General features: G+C 36.2%; 1 protein-coding gene across 2 annotated transcripts; it reads left to right on the forward strand.

Moving 5' to 3' along the window:
• Positions 1 to 1,933: 1,933 nt before the first annotated feature.
• On the forward strand, positions 1,934 to 16,996 carry Hydr1 (abhydrolase domain containing Hydr1). 2 transcript variants are annotated; one of them, XM_019059988.2, is made up of 9 exons: positions 1,934 to 2,145; positions 3,427 to 3,610; positions 5,013 to 5,182; positions 6,172 to 6,385; positions 7,381 to 7,493; positions 9,013 to 9,192; positions 9,655 to 9,709; positions 10,431 to 10,596; positions 12,074 to 16,996. In XM_019059988.2, the coding sequence occupies exons 2-9, from the start codon at positions 3,500 to 3,502 to the stop codon at positions 12,274 to 12,276; spliced, it is 1,212 nt and encodes a 403-aa protein (XP_018915533.1). In that variant the 5' UTR covers positions 1,934 to 2,145; positions 3,427 to 3,499; the 3' UTR covers positions 12,277 to 16,996. The 2 variants fall into 2 exon arrangements, with proteins under 2 accessions (XP_018915533.1, XP_018915534.1); XM_019059989.2 differs by lacking the exon at positions 1,934 to 2,145 and adding an exon at positions 2,164 to 2,247.
• Positions 16,997 to 22,496: the final 5,500 nt, after the last annotated feature.

Raw genomic sequence — 22,496 nt, forward strand, 5'->3', positions numbered from 1 at the left:
GTGATTGCCGACTTACACCGTCGATATGCTAAAAATATGAAAAAGTAAAAATTACTAGATTTTTAGAATCATGCTTCAATATTTTTCGGTAATATTGATGTTAGACTTTTACACGACGATACTTTGACAGAATGGAAGTATTTCGGGAAGACGTCCAACCGGTGTATAGCAATACCCTCTCCACGATAGCCTCACTCCAGTAGCGACAACAGTGCGGCGGACGACATTAGCCCTGCAGCGCGGCGGAACTGCAGCGCCATGACAATGAGTCCCTTTCAGGCTGATTGTGAAGAATCGACTTGAAATGTCTAATCGCAATTGAGCTAATTGCCGCACGCCGCCAGCGCCGAGAGGGGGAGGGGTCCCCCGCCCCCCTTCACACCCCCCCGGTCCCGATCGGTCCCATGCTCCATGCTCCGTTGTCGTCAATGCCCACCCGATTAATCCCTGCAATCAGGCTCCCGGAGGAAATGCGAAAAATCCTTGGGGGTCGCGCTGTCTTTCCGCTCCCCCCCCCCCCCCCCTCGCCGCGCCGATGGAATCGACCGGCGTAGTTGGAGTGCATGCGTCGCGAATATCTCCTGCTCGCCAACGTGCAATCGCATCATTCGCGCAGAGCTAAGGTCCAGCAGCATCCGTGAAACTTCAGCGTAGCTTGAAAAAATTAAGGGGTTAGGGTGATAAATGACGAATTTTCCGTTCATGGGAAAAAAAATTTGACAAGAACAAATACTCTTGATTCAAGCGGATTTTTGAATGAATCAAAATTAAAAAGGAAAGCCGCCTAAATTTAGAGGCTTGGCTTTCGATTCCAGCGAACCTCCGCTTGAATCGAGAGTATTTGTTCTTTGTAAAATGTTTTAAGAGTCTGGACTCCGGATTCAAGAGACTTTTTTCAGTAGGTATTCGTGAGTGAAAAATAGTCACAAAGTGTAAAAGTGTCACAAAAAAACTCTCAAAGATTTAAAAGCTTTTATTTATTTTTTTTTTTTTTTTTTACAAATAAAAATTTAAAAAACAAAGTGTCCCAACTCACTCAGCAGAATGTACAGCCATTTCTTAATTGATTTTTTATTTAAATTTTACTTTTCAAAAATCCAAGTAAAGGGTTCTCGATTCCTTCACTCGCGAATTTTGGCAGTTTATTTTATAGAGTTGAGGAAAATTTCTCTTCATCAGTCGTTGCCTCTAAGGTTATCATCAGACGTGGCAAATGGGCTGAATAAGGGTCTCCTTTAATCGACGGTGGTCTGGGGGCCCGGGGACCCCTAAGACGTTATTTTCGTGTTTTCATACGTAATATGTCTTTAAAAAAAGGAAGGTAATCCTCGAAAACTAAGGGAGCTGTTTCCCCTCCCGCCCTAGTGGCCGCCGCCACTGGCTCCCATAAGGTCGTATCGCCAAGCCGCCAAACTACCGAGTGGCATACAAGCCGATGATGATTTTGAGAGCTAATACGAAACGAAAGACCCATCTCTACAGTTTCTAGAGAATTACCATTTAACGACCAAGTATTTCCCCGCTGTCCAAACCAGTTATGCTCTTCCGCGCCGCACAGTGGAACGAACCACTAAAAGAGGTCGGACATCAAAGTTTTGGCCGAAATTTCAAATTTTTATGTTTATTTCGTGACAAATTCAATTTCAATCGGTGTTTCTGAAAGGGAATTCCACGAACAAAGCAATGGAACCACTCCTAAACTTTTTGGTTTAAAATTTTTGGAAATATAAGCTTTTAAAGTTTCCAAATTTGGTCCGACTTCTTTTATTGGCTCGATCACTGCGCGCCGTGCACCGAGCTCCGGCGCGACACGGCGGTCGAGATGAAATTATGCAGTGCGATGAGTGCGAAGTATTCCCGACATAAATTAACCAGACACAAATGGAAGGCTCCGAGCCGAGGCCTTGGATTTGAAAGTAAAATTGAGCAGGCACGCGTAATCCGCAAACCAGAAACCGGCTTGCGAAACCTCATACGTCCGAAATTTTTGAATTAATCGACTTTTCGCGCTTCCCGCTCCGTCTCGGACGCGCTCGGGTCCTTCCGTACGAGCTCGCTTCTCGTCGGCCGAAGGAAGTAGATTATTTCACGTTATCACTTTATCAATTTGTGGGGCCGTGGTGCTTTTTCGGAATCCAATCCCAGGTAAATATGTACTTTTCTCATTATCTGCACGTTGTGAAATCCGCAAGGCACCTGCTAAAGAACAGTTCCGCCCTGCGTTTGTTTATTCTAACCCGCCGGGAGGTCCTTATCGTTTCACATTCATTATCATTGATCATTACATTTTGAGAATTAAGTCTCCAGCAAGTAGCTTCTATCACGTTTCAATAACCCAATACTATCTGAAATCAGTTTTTCTTTCTTATCAATTTGTCTTGCAGCATTTTTATGGATGGCTCACGAGAATACACGGTCAATAACCCTGCTTCCATGAACACAGAAGTCAGTGGGTCAGGTCATGCACTCAGCTGGTGCTCATGTACACCTGTGTCCCCGGGATGCATGAGTTTTCATATTTTGAGAGCGAGTAACGATAGAATGAAGAAATGACTCACGCAATTCCTTTTGTTGTTTTGCATGACTAATGCTCCTCTGTGTAACCTCTGATGAACATGAGGATGGTTTAAATCAACTGCTATCCGCGACAGTGTTTCGCAATTGACCGATGGCTAGGCTGTTGAACCTCCAAATTTCATAATCCCAGAGTGATTATGGGTTTTATGAATCTGACAAAGTAACATGTCATTGTTATGCTGCAACCCTCAACAGTTGTTTTAGTAGACAGGGTAACCGAACATGATCTGCTCGGGGGAAAAAACATATTCCTTTCTTGAATTTCCCCAATGAACAAATCCTGAATTGCGGCTCCTTTTCTTTCATCAATTTTTAGCACCATCCTATTTGTAATTATGAAAGTCCTGACAAAAGTAAATAAATCTTGAAAAAAACTATTTAAAAATTTTTCAGATGGATTTACAAAGGTATTTATTTTCGAACCTCATTGAAGAAGCGACCCGCAGAAAGAAGCTGCTACCCTATTTGTAGCTCAAATTTTTTGTCTCTCAAGAAAATTTGTACATTTGTTGAATGATAGGTTTTCAAGGCTTTTGCTTTCCCTGCATGTTTTGTTTCAATTATCTCATTAAATGAGGAGCATTCGTTTTATTTTATAATAATGTGGCAAGTATTTACAATAATTTTTTCCCTCTAAAACTGAGGAAATACAGGAAACTTTTCACATAATTTTTAATTTAAAGACTAATTATAAATAGCAGTTCTTCCGTGAATTTGGTACTTTTCTGTCTACTAAATTATGAAGGCAAATGTGGCACTACACTCATCCAATATTATTACATATTATATAAAATCTTCTTATAAGTTATTTGCTCCCCTATGATCATGTTTGTGGCTTTTATTTTTCAGAATGGAAATTTAATCATCTTACATCGCAAGTTCCGTGACCCCACAACTCCTCAAGTGATCAGGCAAGCATAAAATGGAATGGTTACTGTCTTATTTTTTCTTCATCTCCGCCATGCCTCGTTGGGTGATTGGTTCTGCTCTTGGTAGTGGATTTTTCCTCTACTATTTTCTAGAAGTTGCAAAGGTACGCAATTATTTTATTCTTATTAATTTTAGTCAAGTAATTTTGTTGAGTCCACGCTTAAGAAGTTCTTATGCACTTTAGAGTGCAGTAGATGAGCAGCTGTCTGCAGTTAAGGTGATTCAATGGACGCCATATTTTGTGTCAGAACGGCATGCGATATATCGCATCAATTGGTTCCATTTTTTCAGCTACTCGTCATTTTTCTCCAATTTTGAGATCGCAATTCTGTTGTCAGGAGACTAAAGCACTCACTCACCAATTTTAACAAAGAAGTTCAACGTAATAAAGGCTGGGTTTTTTCAGAGAGAAAACATCGCATTTGATACTGATATCGAAACAGTAGTCGAATGCGATATTTTCTCTCTAAGAAAACCACGCCTTCATTACGTTGAATTTCTTTGTTAAAATTGGTAAGTGAGTGCTTTGGTCTCCTGACAACAGAATTGCGATCTCAAAATTGGAGAAAAATGACGAGTACCTGAAAAAATGGAACCAATTGATGCGATGTATCGTATGCCATTCTGACACAAAATATGACATCCATCGAATCACCTAAAGTACTTAAGTAAGTATTGACAGTGAATGCAAGAATCAAAATGTAACATCTTCTGCAGCAGTTTTAAAGTGTGTAGATTTATTTGATGTGGACTCCATATTTGTGGAACCAGAGTTCTCTACTATCATTGAGAATCAAAAATAAGTCTAATACTCATAATTTTAAGTAAGCATCCATAGGCCTCCTATCAAAGGCCTCTCTTGTTATTTTCTATGTACTTTCTCTTAAAAAGGTCTCTGCATGTTATATATCTGTATTTAAATGTTTAACATCCCAAGAATTGTTGAGAAGTGAATAAACTTGAAAGTGCAGCTCTTACTTACCATGAAAATGAAATTATCACAGGAGCATAAGAAAATATATTTTTTTTAAAAAATAAAACTGTAACAGATAAGACTCAATGTGCCTTAAAATGGAAACTCTAATCATTCAGTACAGCCAATAAACTGGTTTGGAGTAAAAAATACGGGCTTTCAGGTTTTATAGTGCCTGGCTCCTTCTTTAAAGATACTTAAAAAATATTGGGTTGAAGTTTCAAGCCATACTGCACTTTCTAAGTAAGGCTATTGTTTGACATATTTTCATTGAATACTCTGCACGTACTGAAGAAAAATTACAGAAGTTTTGAAGAGATGATGTTGAATACTTTTCCATTTCAAAAATTATGTGTAACAGGGAGTCACAAACTGGAATACATATTTGTATCGTCTTACTGTTAAGGACCTCACTGCAAAGCACTTATTAACAAAGAGTGCATCTAGGAAATTTGTAAAAATTCTTTTAAATCTATAATTTTCTTGTCTTGCATCACAATTTTCTAACATGTTTCCCTCTTACTCATTTCAGCGTCCTGCTGTATTCTGCTCCGATGGAAAATTTAGAAAATTCTTATATTCATACATGCCCCTGTTAAATGAAAGGTTTTGGCCTACAATATGGTGTTTCGAATCCCGAGCCCAGACAATGTTTTCTACATTTTTACGAACAAAGTTCCTCAGTAATGTTCAGTACTCAAGGTAATTAGCTACTCACATTTTCTGTTTTATAGAATCTAAGATGTAGGATTCATCACCTGCTGAGTGGTTAGTTCTTCATTCAGTCTGGTTTTGCATGGGCTGAATGAATGAATTCAAGTACTTCAAATTAACATCCTCAATCATCAAATACATGAAGACAAAGGCTAGCGTTTGAAAGCATGAAAAGAAAATGAAGCTGTGTTTGCAGTTGGAAACACAGTGAATATGGGAATCTGAATAAGGCAACTTCAATCATGAAGTTGCGATATCAACTCAACCCAATAATGTTCAAGAAACAGCTGTATTTAGTCATGAACTGACTAACTTACTTAAACTTGCTCGAAACAAGTTGTTGTCAATCCTACCTGAACTCTAATCAAATGAAAACTCATCAGAGTTAAAGAAAGTTCTTCCATTATCTAAGCATGTAAACTGTTGAACTATTGATGTACAAAATAAATGTTTCTTTAAATCCATTTACAGTCAGAATGAAAACCAAAGAAACGAAAACAAAACTGAAACTAACAGAAGAAGAGAACATAAAAAAATTAAAAAACTTAAACTTGCAGAATAAATTAAAGTAAATGCTGACACATTTCAAAACCCTGTAATCCCTTTTTTAAGGGTGGGATTCCCTAATTTTTTCGGTCTTGAATTTCCGGAATTTCAGTCTTGAAGATGGGACAGCAGGGTTGTGAAACATATCAGCATTTATTTTGCGAGTTAGATGATTTTTTTAATCCTCTGATTCTCTTTTCCCTCTTGTTCAAGTTGTAGTTTATACCTCCACCGACAACAATCAAATTCAAGACTCCAAGTAACTAAGATCTTTGTGATCATCCATGCATTTTTTATTTTTCAAAATGGTTTTATCCTCTCTGCAAAACTATTAATTAATGAGAGTTTACATTTTACAGAAATCAGTAATCGACACTTTTCCTCTCATACAGGCTAAATATATTTTATTAATCTAGTGTATTTTTACTTAGGGAAATTCTAGAACTACCGGATGGTGGCATGGTTTGCCTAGACTGGTCTCTGCCTAAGGACGATAAACCAGACACTCCGACAATGTTATTCCTGCCAGGATTGACAGGAGAAAGTCAAGCTGATTATATTCAAGGCTTTGTGCGATCTGCAAATAGTCTAGGTGTTCGCTCAGTTGTTTTCAATTATCGTGGCCTTGGTGGAATCCCTCTGAAGGTTGGTATAGTTCCAAATTATTTAATTACTAATCTTAAATTCATTCAGGCACACAGTAGCCTTTACTATCACCCTGTTACGAATTTAGAATTTTCTTCACTTTGTCATATTAATTTTCTCAACAGATTACCCAGAAAAATGGCAAGCAACAATCGCATTTAAACTGCTTGAAAATGATCTGATATTAGTAAAGTCGTCGCTGATAAATGCGAAGCCATCAGTGAACCTACTTGATTTGAGCTACCAATGAAGAGGTAACGTTTGTGGTGTATTAAGAGCTATAAAATCAAGGAAATATAGAAACTTGAATTTTTCCATGTATTTTTTTTCTGTCTTGTTCCAAAACAAAAGGTTCTGCATATTTGAAGCAGAGGCAGTGCCAAATCTCAGTAAGAGAAGGCATGCTGGTTTTAAACATAAGCTGAGATAGGTATGCCATATTAATGGCCAAGGTTGAAAACAATGTATCTCCATTGCGGTGTTTCTAAACTTCTACTTCGATTTTATTTATTCGAAGAGGAACAAACTAACTTTTTAGCTTGAAATTTAAACAGGATATTCTGCTAACTGAGAGGAAAGTTTTCAAAAAATTATGCTGACTAGTTTTTCAAAGAAAAAATGAAGTATAACGGGAACTCTGCAATGTCGCAATTGGAGATAGTTGGTTCTGCACTATGACCATCGATATTCAATAATAATGAAATCTAGCGGGCATCAAAGCTCTTGGTTTTCTGAGCAGGGTCCTTTGCTTACAATTATTTTGAAGCTCTGGTCATGGTTCACATTTTTTCATAAACTTAATGGATGCGACAGTTCCTTTGCTATGGTTTCAATTTTGAAGTTTCTGTTTAGTATTTATTTCTTAATCATTATACAGTTTATTACCTTAGTTTCCCCTCCAGCTCCCTTTTTTCATCGGCTATTTTTGTAATGTGAAGTAGGATGTCTCTGAAGATCCTACCACAATGTATGAATTGCTTTTTTCTATTTTGCAGACTCCACGAACTTATTGCGCTTGTAATTACGAAGATTTGACTGAAGTAATTGACCATGTAAAAAGCAAGTATCCAGAAAGTCCATTAGGATGCACTGCCGTTTCAATGGGAGGGTAAGCTAGATTCTTGATTTCTCTTTTCTCTTCTGAGATTTGAAGGATTTGCAACTGACAGGAATCACATCCTAATTAATTTAATGCTACCAACTGTAAACTAATTCACCCTAAAATCATTTGGACAAAATAATGAGGAAATGGAATGCGGTAGTCCAGCTTTTCAGTTATAACCAAGAAGCTAAATTACCGACTGATAAATTAATTTTGTTTACTTGAATACTTACAAAATCAGAAAAATTCTGCGGTAAAACCTGATGATTGGAATCATTGGTGTTGGTTTATGTTGTAGTATTATATCATTGAACCTAAGCTCACATTTTGGGCATGTAAATGGGAATGTTTAATGCTCAAAAGTAGAATCGCAAACTTTGGTTTCAGGTATTTAAACCACTGAGGGCTGATAATAGTGAGTTAAATATTGAATTAGGGTTTAAGTCCGCTTGCTATTAATCAAAATTTCCCAGAAATAGAAATGGTTCTTGCTCTGTCGAAAGTCCACTCCTAAGCTCTCAGAATTAGATTACATTTTGCAATCAGGAGCTCTAATTTCTGACGCATCTGTCACAACACTTATGTGTATAGGGGAAATAATGATACATACGGTCTTTCTTAACTGAGCAGAAATTGGAGTTTAAACTGCAAAATATAGTCCAATTTAGGCGTTAGATGCGAGAGGGGCACTTTTCTGCCGCCTTAGAGAAGAATCTAGTGAGTGATTTTTCCAGAATATTCGTATGAACATCTTTGAGTCAAGAAGAATATCTGTAAAAGTACCCATGAAATCTATGCATTCACTCTCCTCACAATCGATGAAATATTAGCCGAGATTTTGGGGCACTACAACAAAGAATCGTCCCTTTCGCATTCAGGGCCCAAATTGAGGTTGTTGTAGCTGTGGCTGTCAACTGCTGTTGGATTCTTTTTTGTAATTGGTCACTTTTTCCTTGCAGAGATCAAAGTGTGCACAGGATTGGAAATTTAAGGAAAGATGGGTGGAAAAATTTCAGCTAAAAATTTTAAGGAGGACACAATAAAAACAACAACTTTTTATTTATTGCTCAGTTTTTCTCCATCTTAAAGTGTTTCGAAGATCACCAAGACAAAAATGTTAACCTATGATTACTTTAAAAAAAGTACACCTGGATATCAATGGTAGTTCCAAAGTAAACAGTAGGTTTTAAGTTGAATACAGTTCCATTTTTCTCGCTCATGGGCTTGTAATTTATTATAAGAGTTCATAACCTAGCATCATCATCAAGAAAACCTTGCATAGCTAATGAATTAATTTTCTCCAGAAGAAGGATTGAAGACAAGAGTCAGATCGTCACATTAATGGGCTGAAATTTCCTATTGTACACCTTTTTTACCATGTATATGGTCGTTTTTGATCAGCATAAACATTTCGAAGTAACCTTAACATTTTCTTATTGTGTCACACATTTAAGGTAGATACATACATTTAACGATAATCATCTGGCAAGGTAACATTAATTTTGGATTAATTTTCTTATTGCAGACTGGTCCTTGGAAATTACCTCGCTCACGAATCGGAGAAAGCCAACAAGAACTTCAAATGCTGCCTGATCATTTCTGTTCCTTGGAACATTTCTGTGGCTGTTGACAGCATTGAACAATTTGGGCTGAACATGTTGATGAACAGATATCTTGCCTCTTGCCTCACAGAGGTTGTTAAAGGGTATGTGTCTGAATATGTGGATGATTTCTTGCAACAAAGAGAAAAAAATCCAGTCACGAGAGTGTATAATGTCAAATCCGAAGCGGCCATAAGGCGCATCTGTAGTAAATGCAGACAACCAGTAAGATCATTTGTATTTTGCCAACTTACAAATACAATAATCGTTAAATTTTTGGTACAATTTTTTTACGGTGTGAGCACAAATCTCAAAGGTTTCATCCTAAAATCTGAAGCTGAATATTTGTCGGTATAGGTACAGGAGCCTTGTAGAGCATTATACTTTATTATATTATTTTAAAAAAAGAAAGAAAACATTTATGTAATGATTTTGCCCTTGAAATCAAAACATTTTTCAATGAAAGACCTTCTATTAAAATTTTATCTTAAAGAGGGTTGAAGAAAGAACCCCTAAATATCTATGTCGATTCAACTTTTGGCTCATTTGATTTTTTCTTTTTGCAGTCTTCGACATGTCTTGGAGCCATCTCAAAAATACGAAATGGAAAAAGTGCTTTCTGTAAGTATTAAGCGCAGTCAACTTTCACTTCATATTTGCTGTCCAATGATTTTATCTCATAATGTTTCTTACAATTGAAAAAGCTTTTATTGTAAAATGAATGTATTTCTTTAGTGTAGTAGTACCACTCAGGGCAAGTTCTATGAGTCATTTTAGATGTGGGGCGGCCGAACCATTTTGAAAGTCAATCTGCGGAACCATGTACATCTTTATTGTGATGTTCCAAAATTTCAGCTCTCATTCAATTTTTTTTGAAGAAGAGCTACTTATATGCAACTTCATAGCTTGAACTTTGTACAGAATAATCTGCTAACAGAGAAGAAAAATCAAGGAAATTTTCACGAAATTAAGTTGACTAGCTTTCCAAAGAAAAATTGAAGTATGACAAGAAGTCTGCAATGTTGCAAACGGAGCTACCTGGCCTCTGAGCGAGAACATTTTTTACCACAGTAAAAAAATGTCCACCTCATCTCTGAGATCCAAAAGATTAGATGCATTTCACCGGAGTTTCTGTATTGAAATCATTCTTTTACTTGGATGTATTTCTATCAAAGGGAACTATGTGCATTATGACGTGAGCCCTGTTATGCACATATTCTTATGGGTCTCAGGGCTCATGTCTTAATGCACATAGTTCCGTTTGGCAGAAATACGTTCATTTAAATGACAAGTTTCAAACACTTTTGGCTTTTCTTGCAACTCAATTTTTGCTTGATTTCAGAGTAAAACCATCAGAGAATTCGACTCTCATTTCACTGTCAAACAGTTCGGCTACAAAGATGTGAACGATTACTATGAAAATGCAACTATTCATAACAAAATTCATCGCGTGAAAGTGCCAGTCGTTTGTCTCAGTGCTGCAGATGATCCATTCCAACCTTTAGAAGGTAGGTCATGATTTCGCATTTTTGGTTCCATGGGAAACATCTGTAAACCTCAGTTCAAATCAATTTCAGTTTAATTATCAGAATTTTGAATGGAAAGACTGTATCGACCGAAGTGTTGGTTAACAAGCTTTTTCTTGAATTTAGGGTCTTTTGTCCATCCTTTTAATTAATTTTTTGTTTTCGTTGATTAAAATTTAAAATTTCCAATCAACCTTAGGTGTTATCAGAGCACCTAACGATGAAGATACATAATATGAATCAGTGAGTTCAAAAACACACCAACTCGGGTTTTTTTCGAATTTCACTTTTTTATGGTTTAGTAACACTTATAGATAGAAGCATCTGCACGTTAAAGGAAATTTTGGAATTGCAATCGGAAGTGCTCGAAACAGCGACAGAAAAAGGGAAGAATCAAAGTATTTAATTGGAAATACCAATTTTTGGCCATTTCAAGGGAAACAGGTGACCATCCGATTTTGCGATTTTCTTTTTTCGGTTCAGTATACCTTATACCAACAAGTTATATAAATATTCCAGCGTTATTCAGGTCAAAAAATATAAATTTTTCAGGGCAGACAATGAAAAATCAGTATCTGAAAGTCTGTGAGAACGAAAACACACCAACTCGGAAATTTTTAAACGCTTAATTCTCTGTCATCAAACATGGTGTATCGATTTCAACTTGGTTACAAAGTCTCTGAGTACTTGTCCTTTGGCACTAAAAAAGTTTTCCTTAAACTAACTTCTTCACCTGCTGCGCAGTTTTAGGTGTTTCCTGAACAATTTTTTTTCCCCGAGTTGGTGTGTTTTCGAACTCACTGATTCATATGTGTTTGAATGCTGTCTTATCTTTCATTTTAGACAAATGTCCAAAGGGAAGGGATTTAGTGTTAAGAGTTTAAGTTGACATGCTGCATCCAGTGGCGGAGCAAAGGTAGGGTTTCTGGACCCGCCCATGACTGAAAAACTTTCTCCAAAAAATTGATTTTTGTCATTTTAAGGAATGTTTTACCTTTGTCCCTTCGTAAGAATTTTTGACTGTAGATCCCCTCCCGCTATGAAAAATTTCTGGCTATGCCACTGACAGTACCTTTGCTTTAATTAGTGTTTTACAAATATTTTGGCTTGAGAGATGTTAAAAAATTTCAAATAAAATCTGTGAAAAGCACACAGTCAAAAAAAGTTAGCTGGTATGGACAAAAATTTTACGTTTTCAGCTGTCTCTCAAGAACTCAGAATCGTTGGATTCTGTTACAAAAGTTAAGCTTGAATCAGCACTAAAATGAACTGAAGCCCACTTATCTTTTTCTTTGAGGTACAAGGGAAAATTTACCATTAAAAACCTTAACTCTGATTTTTGACCAAATTTTAGAAAATCGCTCCCTTGAAAAATTTACTTCCATGCAGTTAGGCTCTTTTTCACATTGACTTTTTCTTTGTCGGACTTTGCTTTACTTAATTGATGGATTTATTTCAGGTATCCCTGTTGAAACGGCTAATCTCCTCGAACACGTAGCGATAGTGGTAACTGCGAGAGGCGGTCATATCGGATTTTTGGAGGGCTTCTGGCCTTTCCGCCAAGAAGAACAATATCTTTTCAAATTTTTCACTCAACTCTTCACTGCTGTTTTCAAAAACCCAGAGGCATTCAAAGATTCCTTCTCTGAAATTGTCTCTTGAAGGAGGAAGAACAGTAAATCGTTATCGAAAGTCCATCGCACTATTCCAACTTACTCAGAGTTGGTGGTTTTTTTACGAGCTCTAAGTAAAACTACTTAATTCCTTTTTTTTTGAGGGGGGCGGAAAGAGAGCTTAATGGAGCCGAATACTTTACATTTTAAAGGAGCGATTCATAGTTCTGGTGTGTAACTTATGATCTTATTCCATAAATGTGCGTGCATCTTGAAATAGTGATCTGCCGATCAGCAGCTGAAAATAATATCTTTGCACCAGTCTTTAAATTTATGTGTTCTTAATTGATGATAATAATGTTTTTTGATAAGTATGGTGTAAGAACACGCTTATCAAAAGACATTATCCATTACAAACAATTTGGTTTCTTGGCAAAAATTCTTTTATAATTTCCTTAAATGTATAAGTTTAACCATAAAAAACTCTGTGACTGATTAGTTTTGCCTTGCCAGGGGAGACTGCTGTATAAGCGTTCAGATGTTGCCAAATCTCCATCAATAAAATATTTATTTTTGAGGACAATTATGGATATATTTACTTTAAATTTTTAGTTTTTAAAATTCAATTGTGAACGAAATCATCTGAACAATTGAAAGGAAAATATTCACAATATTCCCAGTAAATTCTTTTTTTATTGGAGGAAATGTGGCAACTTCTGAAGATTTATACAACATTTTTTCCCAGCAGAATTGCTTCGTTCTTTACTCTCTGCTACACATGTTGTGTAATATTGGTCATAAAGATTTGGAACAGTGTTTCCCGTTCATATTTTAAACTTTCTGTTTTCAAAATTGAACGTAATTGTACAGAAATATCAATGGCTACATAAAAAAAAAGCAAATTTCGATTGCAATGTCTAAATATCTTCAATCTTATTTTGTTTTCTTCAAGTAAAACTAATTTAAATGTTTCCTAGCAATATTGTGCGATTTTTCTCAAAAGGAATGAAGAAAATTCACAGAAAATTTTAATAAAAAAAAAAAAACTGATGGTTTGTTTTCCTGTTAAAAAAGAAAGCATGAGCAGTAATCTATAATATTGCAATCTGTGTCAAGCGTTTTTTGACTTTAGTCTTCGATCTTATTTTTTTAAATTATGCGTAATTGTACCAACGTTTTGTCGATCTTAAAATTGATACTGTGTTGACTATTACACCTTATTGTAAATCAGTCTCAATACAGATTTCCTTTTTGAGTCTAGCAAAAATACTCAAGTTAATAATTTAGAAAAGAAGAGGATATTTAAGATACAATTCTCCATTTCTCTGAAGAAATAATTATAGTTAAATTCAATTTCAGTGAAAAAGAGAGTGGTAAAAGGCTCCAATAGGAGTCAACATTTTTTTAAAAGCTTTTTTTGTATGTATTTTGTATATCTTTATTGTACTGCATGTACATACTGCTGAGGAGAATTATATCTTGTGACCAAAAAATTTTGGTCATTTTGAACCACGAACTCTACTTTAATAAGATATGCCTCTTTCCATATCACAGAAACATCACGAGTTCGTAAGAAAAAATTGAAAAACAGAAAGTTTACCATATTCCTCCAAAGGCCGTCCCAAAAAAACTGAGACTTGGTTTGTTTTAAGAAAACTTTCAAAGGTATTGGAGTATAATTTGAGCAAACTTGTAGTCCGTATTATTCTACCAGCATTTCCAGCATTTGTTGAGCTCATTTAGTTACACATTTTTTTTTTGGTGGCAATTTTTTAACAGCATTTTTGTCACTCGAAGAGTGCTTGTTCAGGAGCTAATGATATGAGCTACAAGCTCTTAAAAACTATATTTTCATACCTATTATACCCTCAGTTTTTTTGGGACATTCTTTGTACCTATTAAAAACTGTGATATTAATGTATTTTTTTAAGAGAATACTCCTTCATTTCAAGTTATACGAAGTTCTTTCCATCTTCTAACGAATTAGTGCAGGGGTTGTCATATGCTGTGAAGCTAGTGTTTTTTCCTCAGAATAACATTTTTTCCTGTTTCATCCATAATTGTTTATTTCTGTTGGAAATGTAAAATTTTGAAATTTTTCTGTTGTGAATTTTTATAATTTGTTTACGATTAATGCAGAAGTTAGGTAACAAAAAATATCCAAGAAAGATGAAAATTTTAAAGGTGAATGGCTTTAAATCTGTCTTCAGACCTTGAAATGGGTCTTTAATTTCTTCCTTTAATCTCCATTTTCATTTTTATCATAATGCGATTTTTTAGGTTACTAATGAAATAACTTCTCTTTGATCGGTTGCCATCTTGAGAAAAAGAATTGGACTCAATAATCTTACGTAGATTTAGACTTACTGTGGCTGCAAAAAATTAAGTGCTTTAAACTTAATTTTTCTAGTTTTAATGAGCTTAAAACTCTTTTCTCAATCTGTTCCCAGCTCATTCCAAGCTTTTCTCGTGTCCATTTTTTGATAATCAGCTGTGTTGCCTTTTTATATTCTGTTCTTCCTTTCATTTTCATTGTTTCAATATTTAACTGAGCAATAAACATGCTCTGAATAAAGTCCATAATGCATATCGAACAAAAGAAATGATAAATGAAAGAATCTGTTTGTTTTGTGTATCATTGTTATCAACATCCACTCATATTGAGAAGTTATGAAAGCCTGTGATGAATCAAATTTTCGAAATAATTCTCTCTTTCCTATTGTTTTCGGTGTAGAAATAAAATGATGAAAGTTTTAGGCTATGATGAAAGGCAAAAATAGTTGTAAACTTTAGCAGCATTTCGATGATCAAAGTGCAAAACTACATATCTCCATCACAGTGTTCCTAAGTTGCCGCTCCTATTCTATTTTTTGGAAAAGAAACAAGCAGACTTTATAGATTGAAATTTATGCAGAGTGTCCCTCTAACAAGGAAAAAAAATCAAGGAAGGTTTTAAGAACTTGCGTTGACTAGTTTTCCAAAAGAAAAATTAAGTATGACAGGAAGTCTGTAATGCCTCAAAGGAAGATATGTAGTTTCATTTTTTGGTCATCGCTTTCCATGTTCATGATTCTTTTTTGCTGAACTTAATTGAATTATGGGGTTTTCAATTGTCATCAGGGGAACCTGAGGGATCCTTATTATTGATTCTCTTCACCATTCAGCTTAAATGAGTCCTCTTTTTTTATCCCGTAGAAATAAATGGCCTAACGCCAAAAACATGTATTGCAATTTGCAATGCTTCAATTTTTCTGTATTAATTACTTTATTCTGAAGCGAGTGTAGTAGAGTTTATCAAGTTTATCTTAATTTATCAAGTAGAGAACGAACCAAGATCTTTTCTTTGCAACCTTCATAACTTCTGTTTTTGAGGGTATTAATATTACCGACTTGAAAATTTTGAGTAACAATTTCTCAGCAACTTACTAAAATCGGCATGGGAGCAGAAAATTTGAAACACCGCCATTTTAGAATCTTGACAGCAACAAGGATTATCCTGGTGCTTTTTGCCTTTGTTATTCTTCAATATTTTTAAGTATGCATCTGCGTTAAAGTTGTTATTATGTTGTGCCCTTTTTTGTTATCTGATTTTAAGCTGGCATTTTGCATTTGACCAAATTGTCTAATGTCTGCTGTTCAGTGAAAATTGATCATTTATCGATGTAAGTCGAATCATCTCATGATTTCCAAAATATTTTGACTTGATGATGAGAACTGAATTTCTTTATTTGTGACCGGGGACCTTATCTTGCAGGAGAAAATATTCTTCAACTTATTTTAAAAACTTAAACCACTTTTATCAGAGCCTAAACATTTTTGTCTCGGAACTTTAGGACTCATATCCTCTTTAATATTTGAGCTTTCATAGTCCCAATTGCATCAAAATTTTCAGATTTTCTCTCTCCATGCATTTGCAAAAAGCTATGGAAAATTTTTGCTTGAAAATGAAGGTCCCTTTTCGTAGATTTGGTCTCATTTTCCTTTTTTTTTTTTAGTCCAACTTTATATGCTTGTCTCATTGTTTAATGAAACATATAACATTGATCATAGGATGCATCTGGGTAATATTGAAAGAACAGACAAGACTTCCTATCCAGAAGTCAGCTGTGCATTGTCAGTTGTGAAGGAAGGTCTCAATCAAACATTGGCTGTCAGCCATTGAGAACTGCCCGCGTGCATCATCCCTCTTGTGTCTTGAGGTTTTTTTTAAAATAACCAATCACTGAGTATAGTTTCTTGAAACTTCTCGCAAATTTTCCAGTTTGTTTGAAATGTATCTCCTCTACTAGAATTTTAAGATCTGAAACAGAAATTCCTCAACGTTGGAATATCCTTAATTCGAAGGAAAAGTCCTGAAAGCCTTTAAATTTTGGGTTCTGATTCCCCAGAATTTCATTTTTTTTTTTTTTCATCATAATTTTATATGTTTAATTGCTTTTTCTTGCCTCATAATCAATTTTCATGAAAAAATTCAATGTGAAGTGAATTTTTCTTCTCTTATCCTGTTCGGATGGATTTTAGCATTATGCAAAAGCATCAACTCATCACTCAGATTTATATAAGAATAAATTGTTTTTCTATTTAAAAGATGAGAAGGCCTCCAGAAGTATTTGCATCTTCAATCGAACATTTTTGAAAAACTGTATTAAGAGTTGTCGAATTATGTTTTGTTCTGATTGTTTGAACCTTATTAAATGATGATAACGGATCATAACTTGGTTTTTCTCTAACATACTTTATGGACGCAATAAAATGTTTTTAGATGTTAATTATTTTACTCTTTTCTGTTTCTGTGCTACCAAGTAATGCCACTACCCAATCACCTGTTAACTACATTACATATCATACTTTAAGCCTTGGCATCTGTAATCTCTTACTTGAACACAAGATTTTAAACGTACATTAATTTTTGCCTTTTTAAAGTTTCGATTTACCTCTGACTAGTTTGGTGATGTTCATCAGAAAGTAGGAAAAGCACTGCAATGTTTCAAAGATGCCATGACACCCTCATCACCTCACTTTCTTGAAGGTTTCCTCTCTTAACTCTGCAACAGGGGTTTTTTTTTTTTCTTTAGGAAACAACTCGTTTTAAGTTCTTTTGTGTAGGTAAATTTTAGTGGCATTTTATTGAACTCAGTATCAGTAGCCTTAAATCAAGAGATGCCAAATTAATCTATGAATTACAGCAAACTCTGAGTGACAGAAAAAGTAACTGTTACCTTGCATTTAAAGGATGGTTATTTATGAGAATGAATGAATTTAATTTCTTTAAAAATTATATGAAATATTTTTTATTTTTTCAACGTAGCAAAAGTCAGCATTTTCAAACATGTTATGTTTATCATCAAAATCCCATCAATAAAAAAAGGAAGACCCGTAAATGGACATGTTCATGCTAAAAAAAAAAAACTGTTTGCATAGAGTTTGCTTGTAATGTACTTCCTTTTAGGATAAATACGTCCAAATGATCATCAGTGTTACAGAAAAAAACCGTAATCTGACCAAAAAAAATTGATTATGTTCATTTTATGCCTGCAAAATTGATACTAATTTCATTCAACCTCACACACCCGATAAAATTTTCTGTGTTATGCTTAAAATCTATGCCAAAAATATCTAAGCACCTATCAAGAAAGATTGATTCAAAACTGACTTTAAAATCCCAGTAACAAACAGGGCCGGATTAAGGGGGTGGCCACATGGGCCGCGGCCCATGGCGGCAAATCTATAGAGGGCGGCAAATTTTGCAATTTTTTTAAATGTAGGTATAAAAACAATCGGATTTAGAAAAAAAAATACAAAAGAGAGAAGGCGACGAAATCTCTCATTTCCTGAGAGTATAATAATTTCTAATTTTGTCGTCTTTCAGAGATACAAGAGACAGCACCTTTAATTATTCAAGTTAAGAGAGAAACCAAATAGTTAAAACACGCAATTTGGCCCGGAACGGCGCGACTTAAAGAGAAATGATGACGAGGACTTAAGATGAAAAGAAGAAGCCGTCGGTTCGGCGATCGGCATGTAACACATATTAGCGCCTACACGACTGCACGAATACTTCTTGCATTGCATCAAACAGAGTGCGGTCATTGCGGTCAGCGTAAAACGGATAGCGCCTACAAGACTGCGTGAATACTTCACGTATTGCGTCTAACACAGTGCGTTCGGCAGCGGTCGGCGTGAAACTCACAGCGCCTACAAGACTGTCGGAATACTTCACGCATTGCGCCAAACACGGTGCGGTCAGCGCGGCGGCGGAAGTTAAAATCATTAATCCACATTTATGTTTGTCTTTCATAATTTTTTCGTTCATTTCTTATGACTGCAAAGCCTTGTCCACACAGAGATAGGTTTATGGAACTTAACTTTCGCACAAAGTTCCGTGAACTTTTGCTAGTAGTGTTGACAGGGCTTTCGCAAAAAATGTGTCCAACACGAGTAAACGCGTCTTATGTACCCCTCCCCCTCTGGCACGTTCACTTGATGGTTTTTATTGATGCTCAAAACGAATGAGAGGGGGGCGGCAAGTAGGTAAATACGGCCCTGGTATAACTAATCAAGGCAGGGCACTATTATTTTTTGTATGGATTTTCCCATACTAGCGAGAACCTTATTTGAGGGGAGTTGGGTGAGGGTAAAGAAATCATTTCCAATATATATGTATATATGTGCACTCTTTTAGAAGAAGTAGATGTTCAATTTTTCAAAAAGTATTATTGCGCAAAAATATTCGAAATAAGTTGACGAAATAAAATTATAAGTAAGAAAGCAGGAAATAAGACCACACTTTGCCTGACGTTCCATCAGATTTTTTGTGTGAAATAGAGTGGAAAAAAAGACGCAGAGAATCTACATTTTAAAAAATTGTCTGGGAGAAGGGAATGGGGGGAGGGGTGTCGCGCTGTTCCCCTCCCTCCCGTAGCGAACGCTAATGTTCGCTCTTTCGTCACAGTTCACTATGAAGATCTGTCTGGCTACGTTTTAAAAAAACAGGAGTGGCTTTGCGTTCTACAAAAAGCATGCCTACTTAAAAAAATTGTAAAGCACTCTAAAACCCTACATCTAAGTGAGGATGGGAATAAGTAAAATTAATTAAATCCATTCCAATACCTTCAACGTTGACGCATCTGGAATAGACGCCTAGACAAAAGAAAGGGCTACTTACTGGAGGGAAAAAAACAAAAATTCTCGGAATTCAATAACCGGTCTCCTTCAACCACATCTTTTCATTAGTTGGCAGGAACGGTAGCATACAGCTCATTATTTTCGCCGTACTTTCCTTTGGAGGGTTTCAATGTGTATCAAAGTTGTCTTCTTCCCAATCACTGGATCGAAGAGGAATTATTCTCAAGGATGAAGCCCAAAAAGTGTGGTTACCCTCGCTACGTGTTGTCGCTGCTTACTTTGATGTTACTCCTTAATCATGGAAAAGCGGTAAGAGATAGCCCTAGTAGCATGGGATTTATAAATTAGTTAAATAAAATCGAGAAATAAGTAAAAATTATGCATCCAACGGATAAATGATGCATAACTTTTATGTAAAGAATGTTTTTTAATAACAGAAGTACAATGGTTATCCAACGAAAAACGATTCGAAACGAAAATTGGGTATCTTCGTTTAAAGTACCCGTTTCTAGTTATCTTTTTCCATAGAGATCAATGTGAACATTATATAGTGATTAGTGGACTGCGTTGAGCAATTTGGAGCTATAAATTCTGGCTCCTCTGAAGAAACACTTTTGTGCATAGGGAAACTAACGGCACATACGTTGTTTTTAAACCGGGCTAGAATTTAGTTCCAAATTGCAAAATATAGTCCAAGTGTAACTGCTTTAAGTTTTTACATAAATTGATGAAAATCGTTCATTTTTTCTTACATTATGCATTTCTCTACTTTATTTTGGTACAGTTTTCTAAATTTTTCGGTACATTTCTTTTATGGTATGAACCGGGAACTTTCAAATATCATTTATGCATCGTTTATGTAATAACTAGGTACAGTTCCCATCATAAAGCGAGCCATTAAAAATGGGTACTTTTAACAAAAATCCACTATTTTTGTTGCACAATCGTTGTGCATCCGTTGTATAAATCGGTATTTATACAACCTTTTACCTATCTTTTCTTAAATTTCCTTTTAACAAATAAAAATTGAACTCTGCTAGGTACTGGTACTATAGGAAAGCACCTAAGTAAGAGAGTCATTTCTCTCTCACGTTTGTGACAACATGTCAACTTTAAATTAAAGCTTTAGATGGCACCTATTTAAATTAAATTAAAGTCACACAAACCGATTGCAATGGACGGGTCGTAAGACAGTGCAGTAGGTATATTGGAATTTTTCAGCCAACGTGTGTTAAAAATTCAGCATGAAGCTGATATCTCAATACAGAGGGAAAAAGCTTACAAAAGCTCGTGCTTGTGTGTGAGCTTATTCCCTCCGTATTGAGATATTAACTCTATGCTGAATACTTAACGCACGTTGGCTAAACAATTCCAACATACTAAATTAAAATTGTTTAGAAAAGAAGAGGATTATTTTTACTGAGACTGCCCTAAAAAGCTGAGGGTTTATCCACTCTGAGCTAATAGTTTAAGATATCGGAATATGATTTTCAGAATTTTGTAGCTTATTACATTAGCTTTCTAACGAGCCCTTGTTGAGTTCATTTTGTGAACAATTCGTATTTTTATGGCGATTTTGCGGCGAATTGTAAAAAAAAAAAAAAAAAAAAAACACCCCGCCGGAATTTTCTAGTCATTATTCTCTCACCACCTCCACTCTGTTAGGATAAAATGAACACTGGCAATGAAGTTTGCAACCATTTAGAAGCATGATACGACTTATCTACAAAATTTATCATGAAAGCCACAGTCTATCCGAGATGGGCTTTCACGTCTGAATGTTTCCCTCCGAAATTCAAACCGTTTCAGCCCCAGTCTTATGAGCCATGGAAAACCTATGCCTTTGAAATTTTGAGAGGAATAACAGTTTCTAAATAGGAAAAATTGATGAGGCAGTGGAGGTACAATTTTCAAGGGGTCCAAAGACGTAATCGAGACTTCAAAAGTCAGCTTGTCTACGTCATTTTTCGGTCTTCAACTTCTTTACAATTTTAAATTTGCTGAGTTCCTAATGGAACAAAATGTTCAGGTTGCGTGAGGACTTTCGCGGATCAGTCATACTTTACATTTGAAAGGTCGCAAGCTTCATTTTCATAGTTTTCAGTCGTCCTCACAGAGAAAAGGTGAGAGTGAATACGGCTCGAAAATTCCGGAGGGTTTTTTCTTTTCACACGTCGCCGCAAAAAATGCGGATTTCCCATCCAATAAGTTCCACGAGAGCTCTTTGAAAAGCTAACGAAGAAAGCTACAAGGTTCTGGAAACCGTGTTTCAATGCCTGCAATAGTTTGCGCAGAGCAGGGCAGCTCTCAGTTTTTTTTCTCTTTTTTTTTGTGACAGCCTTTGTACGTCGCTTCAGTGTAAATAAGTTCATTTGACGCTGCCTTGAAAAGAAAAGAAAAAACAAAGCAGGGCAATTTTTTTGCCCCGTCCACGGACTGGTCAGTAAATAGTCTGAAAATGACGCTGGTCGTTACTTTTAAATGCAATCCATACTCTAACTGACGAATGTCCGCCACTGACCGATTTTTGAAGAATGTTTTGCAAGATTTTTAAGGAAGCTGATGTTAGCGCCTTCCACTCTTGAATGGGCAACACGCATATTCGGTAAACACGAATAGTTGCATCAGGGCGCCGAAAATCAACTCACGATCTTTTTCACGATAGCTTTTGTAAGGGACATTCGGCGGTTTGCGAATATATTGCATTTACAGTTAACGAATGGTCCCCTTGGCGTAATTTTCAGACTTTTGACCGGCCAGTCCTTGGACTGGTTACCCAGGCGCAGTACGACTTTATCATCGATGCGGCAAACCAGTGCCATGGCATCAACCACCAAACAGACGGGAGTGTCAAGGCTATGACGGATCTAACATGCAAGGAGGCGTTCAGGGCCATAGACGAGCTGAAACTAAACACCGGCTGCCCGGTATGGTCCGACGCCAAGTGCCGTCGAATATCCCCTGGAGACGATTTCTTCGAATGCAGCGTCAAGGTGCCAAACCCGTGCGGTGTCGTCCCGCAAAAACCACAGACCATTTTCGACTGCGCGCCGGCCTTGACAGAAGGGTCCGAGGAAGACAGAGCCCCGTCCGCATCAGCCGCTTCGAGAAGGGCAGATAAGGGGAAGGGTAAAGCACCTGCTC

The sequence above is a fragment of the Bemisia tabaci genome, chromosome 6 (assembly GCF_918797505.1).
Source record: "Bemisia tabaci chromosome 6, PGI_BMITA_v3".
Taxonomy (NCBI): Eukaryota; Metazoa; Arthropoda; class Insecta; order Hemiptera; family Aleyrodidae; genus Bemisia; species Bemisia tabaci.

Excerpts from the sequence above, each read along its gene's own strand:
- Hydr1 (XM_019059988.2), top strand. The coding sequence starts at position 3,500 with ATGGAATGGTTACTGTCTTATTTTTTCTTCATCTCCGCCATGCCTCGT. Across the intron at positions 5,183-6,171 it reads AGTAATGTTCAGTACTCAAG|GGAAATTCTAGAACTACCGG; the intron begins GTAATTAGCTAC and ends ATTTTTACTTAG. Across the intron at positions 10,597-12,073 it reads TCCATTCCAACCTTTAGAAG|GTATCCCTGTTGAAACGGCT; the intron begins GTAGGTCATGAT and ends GATTTATTTCAG.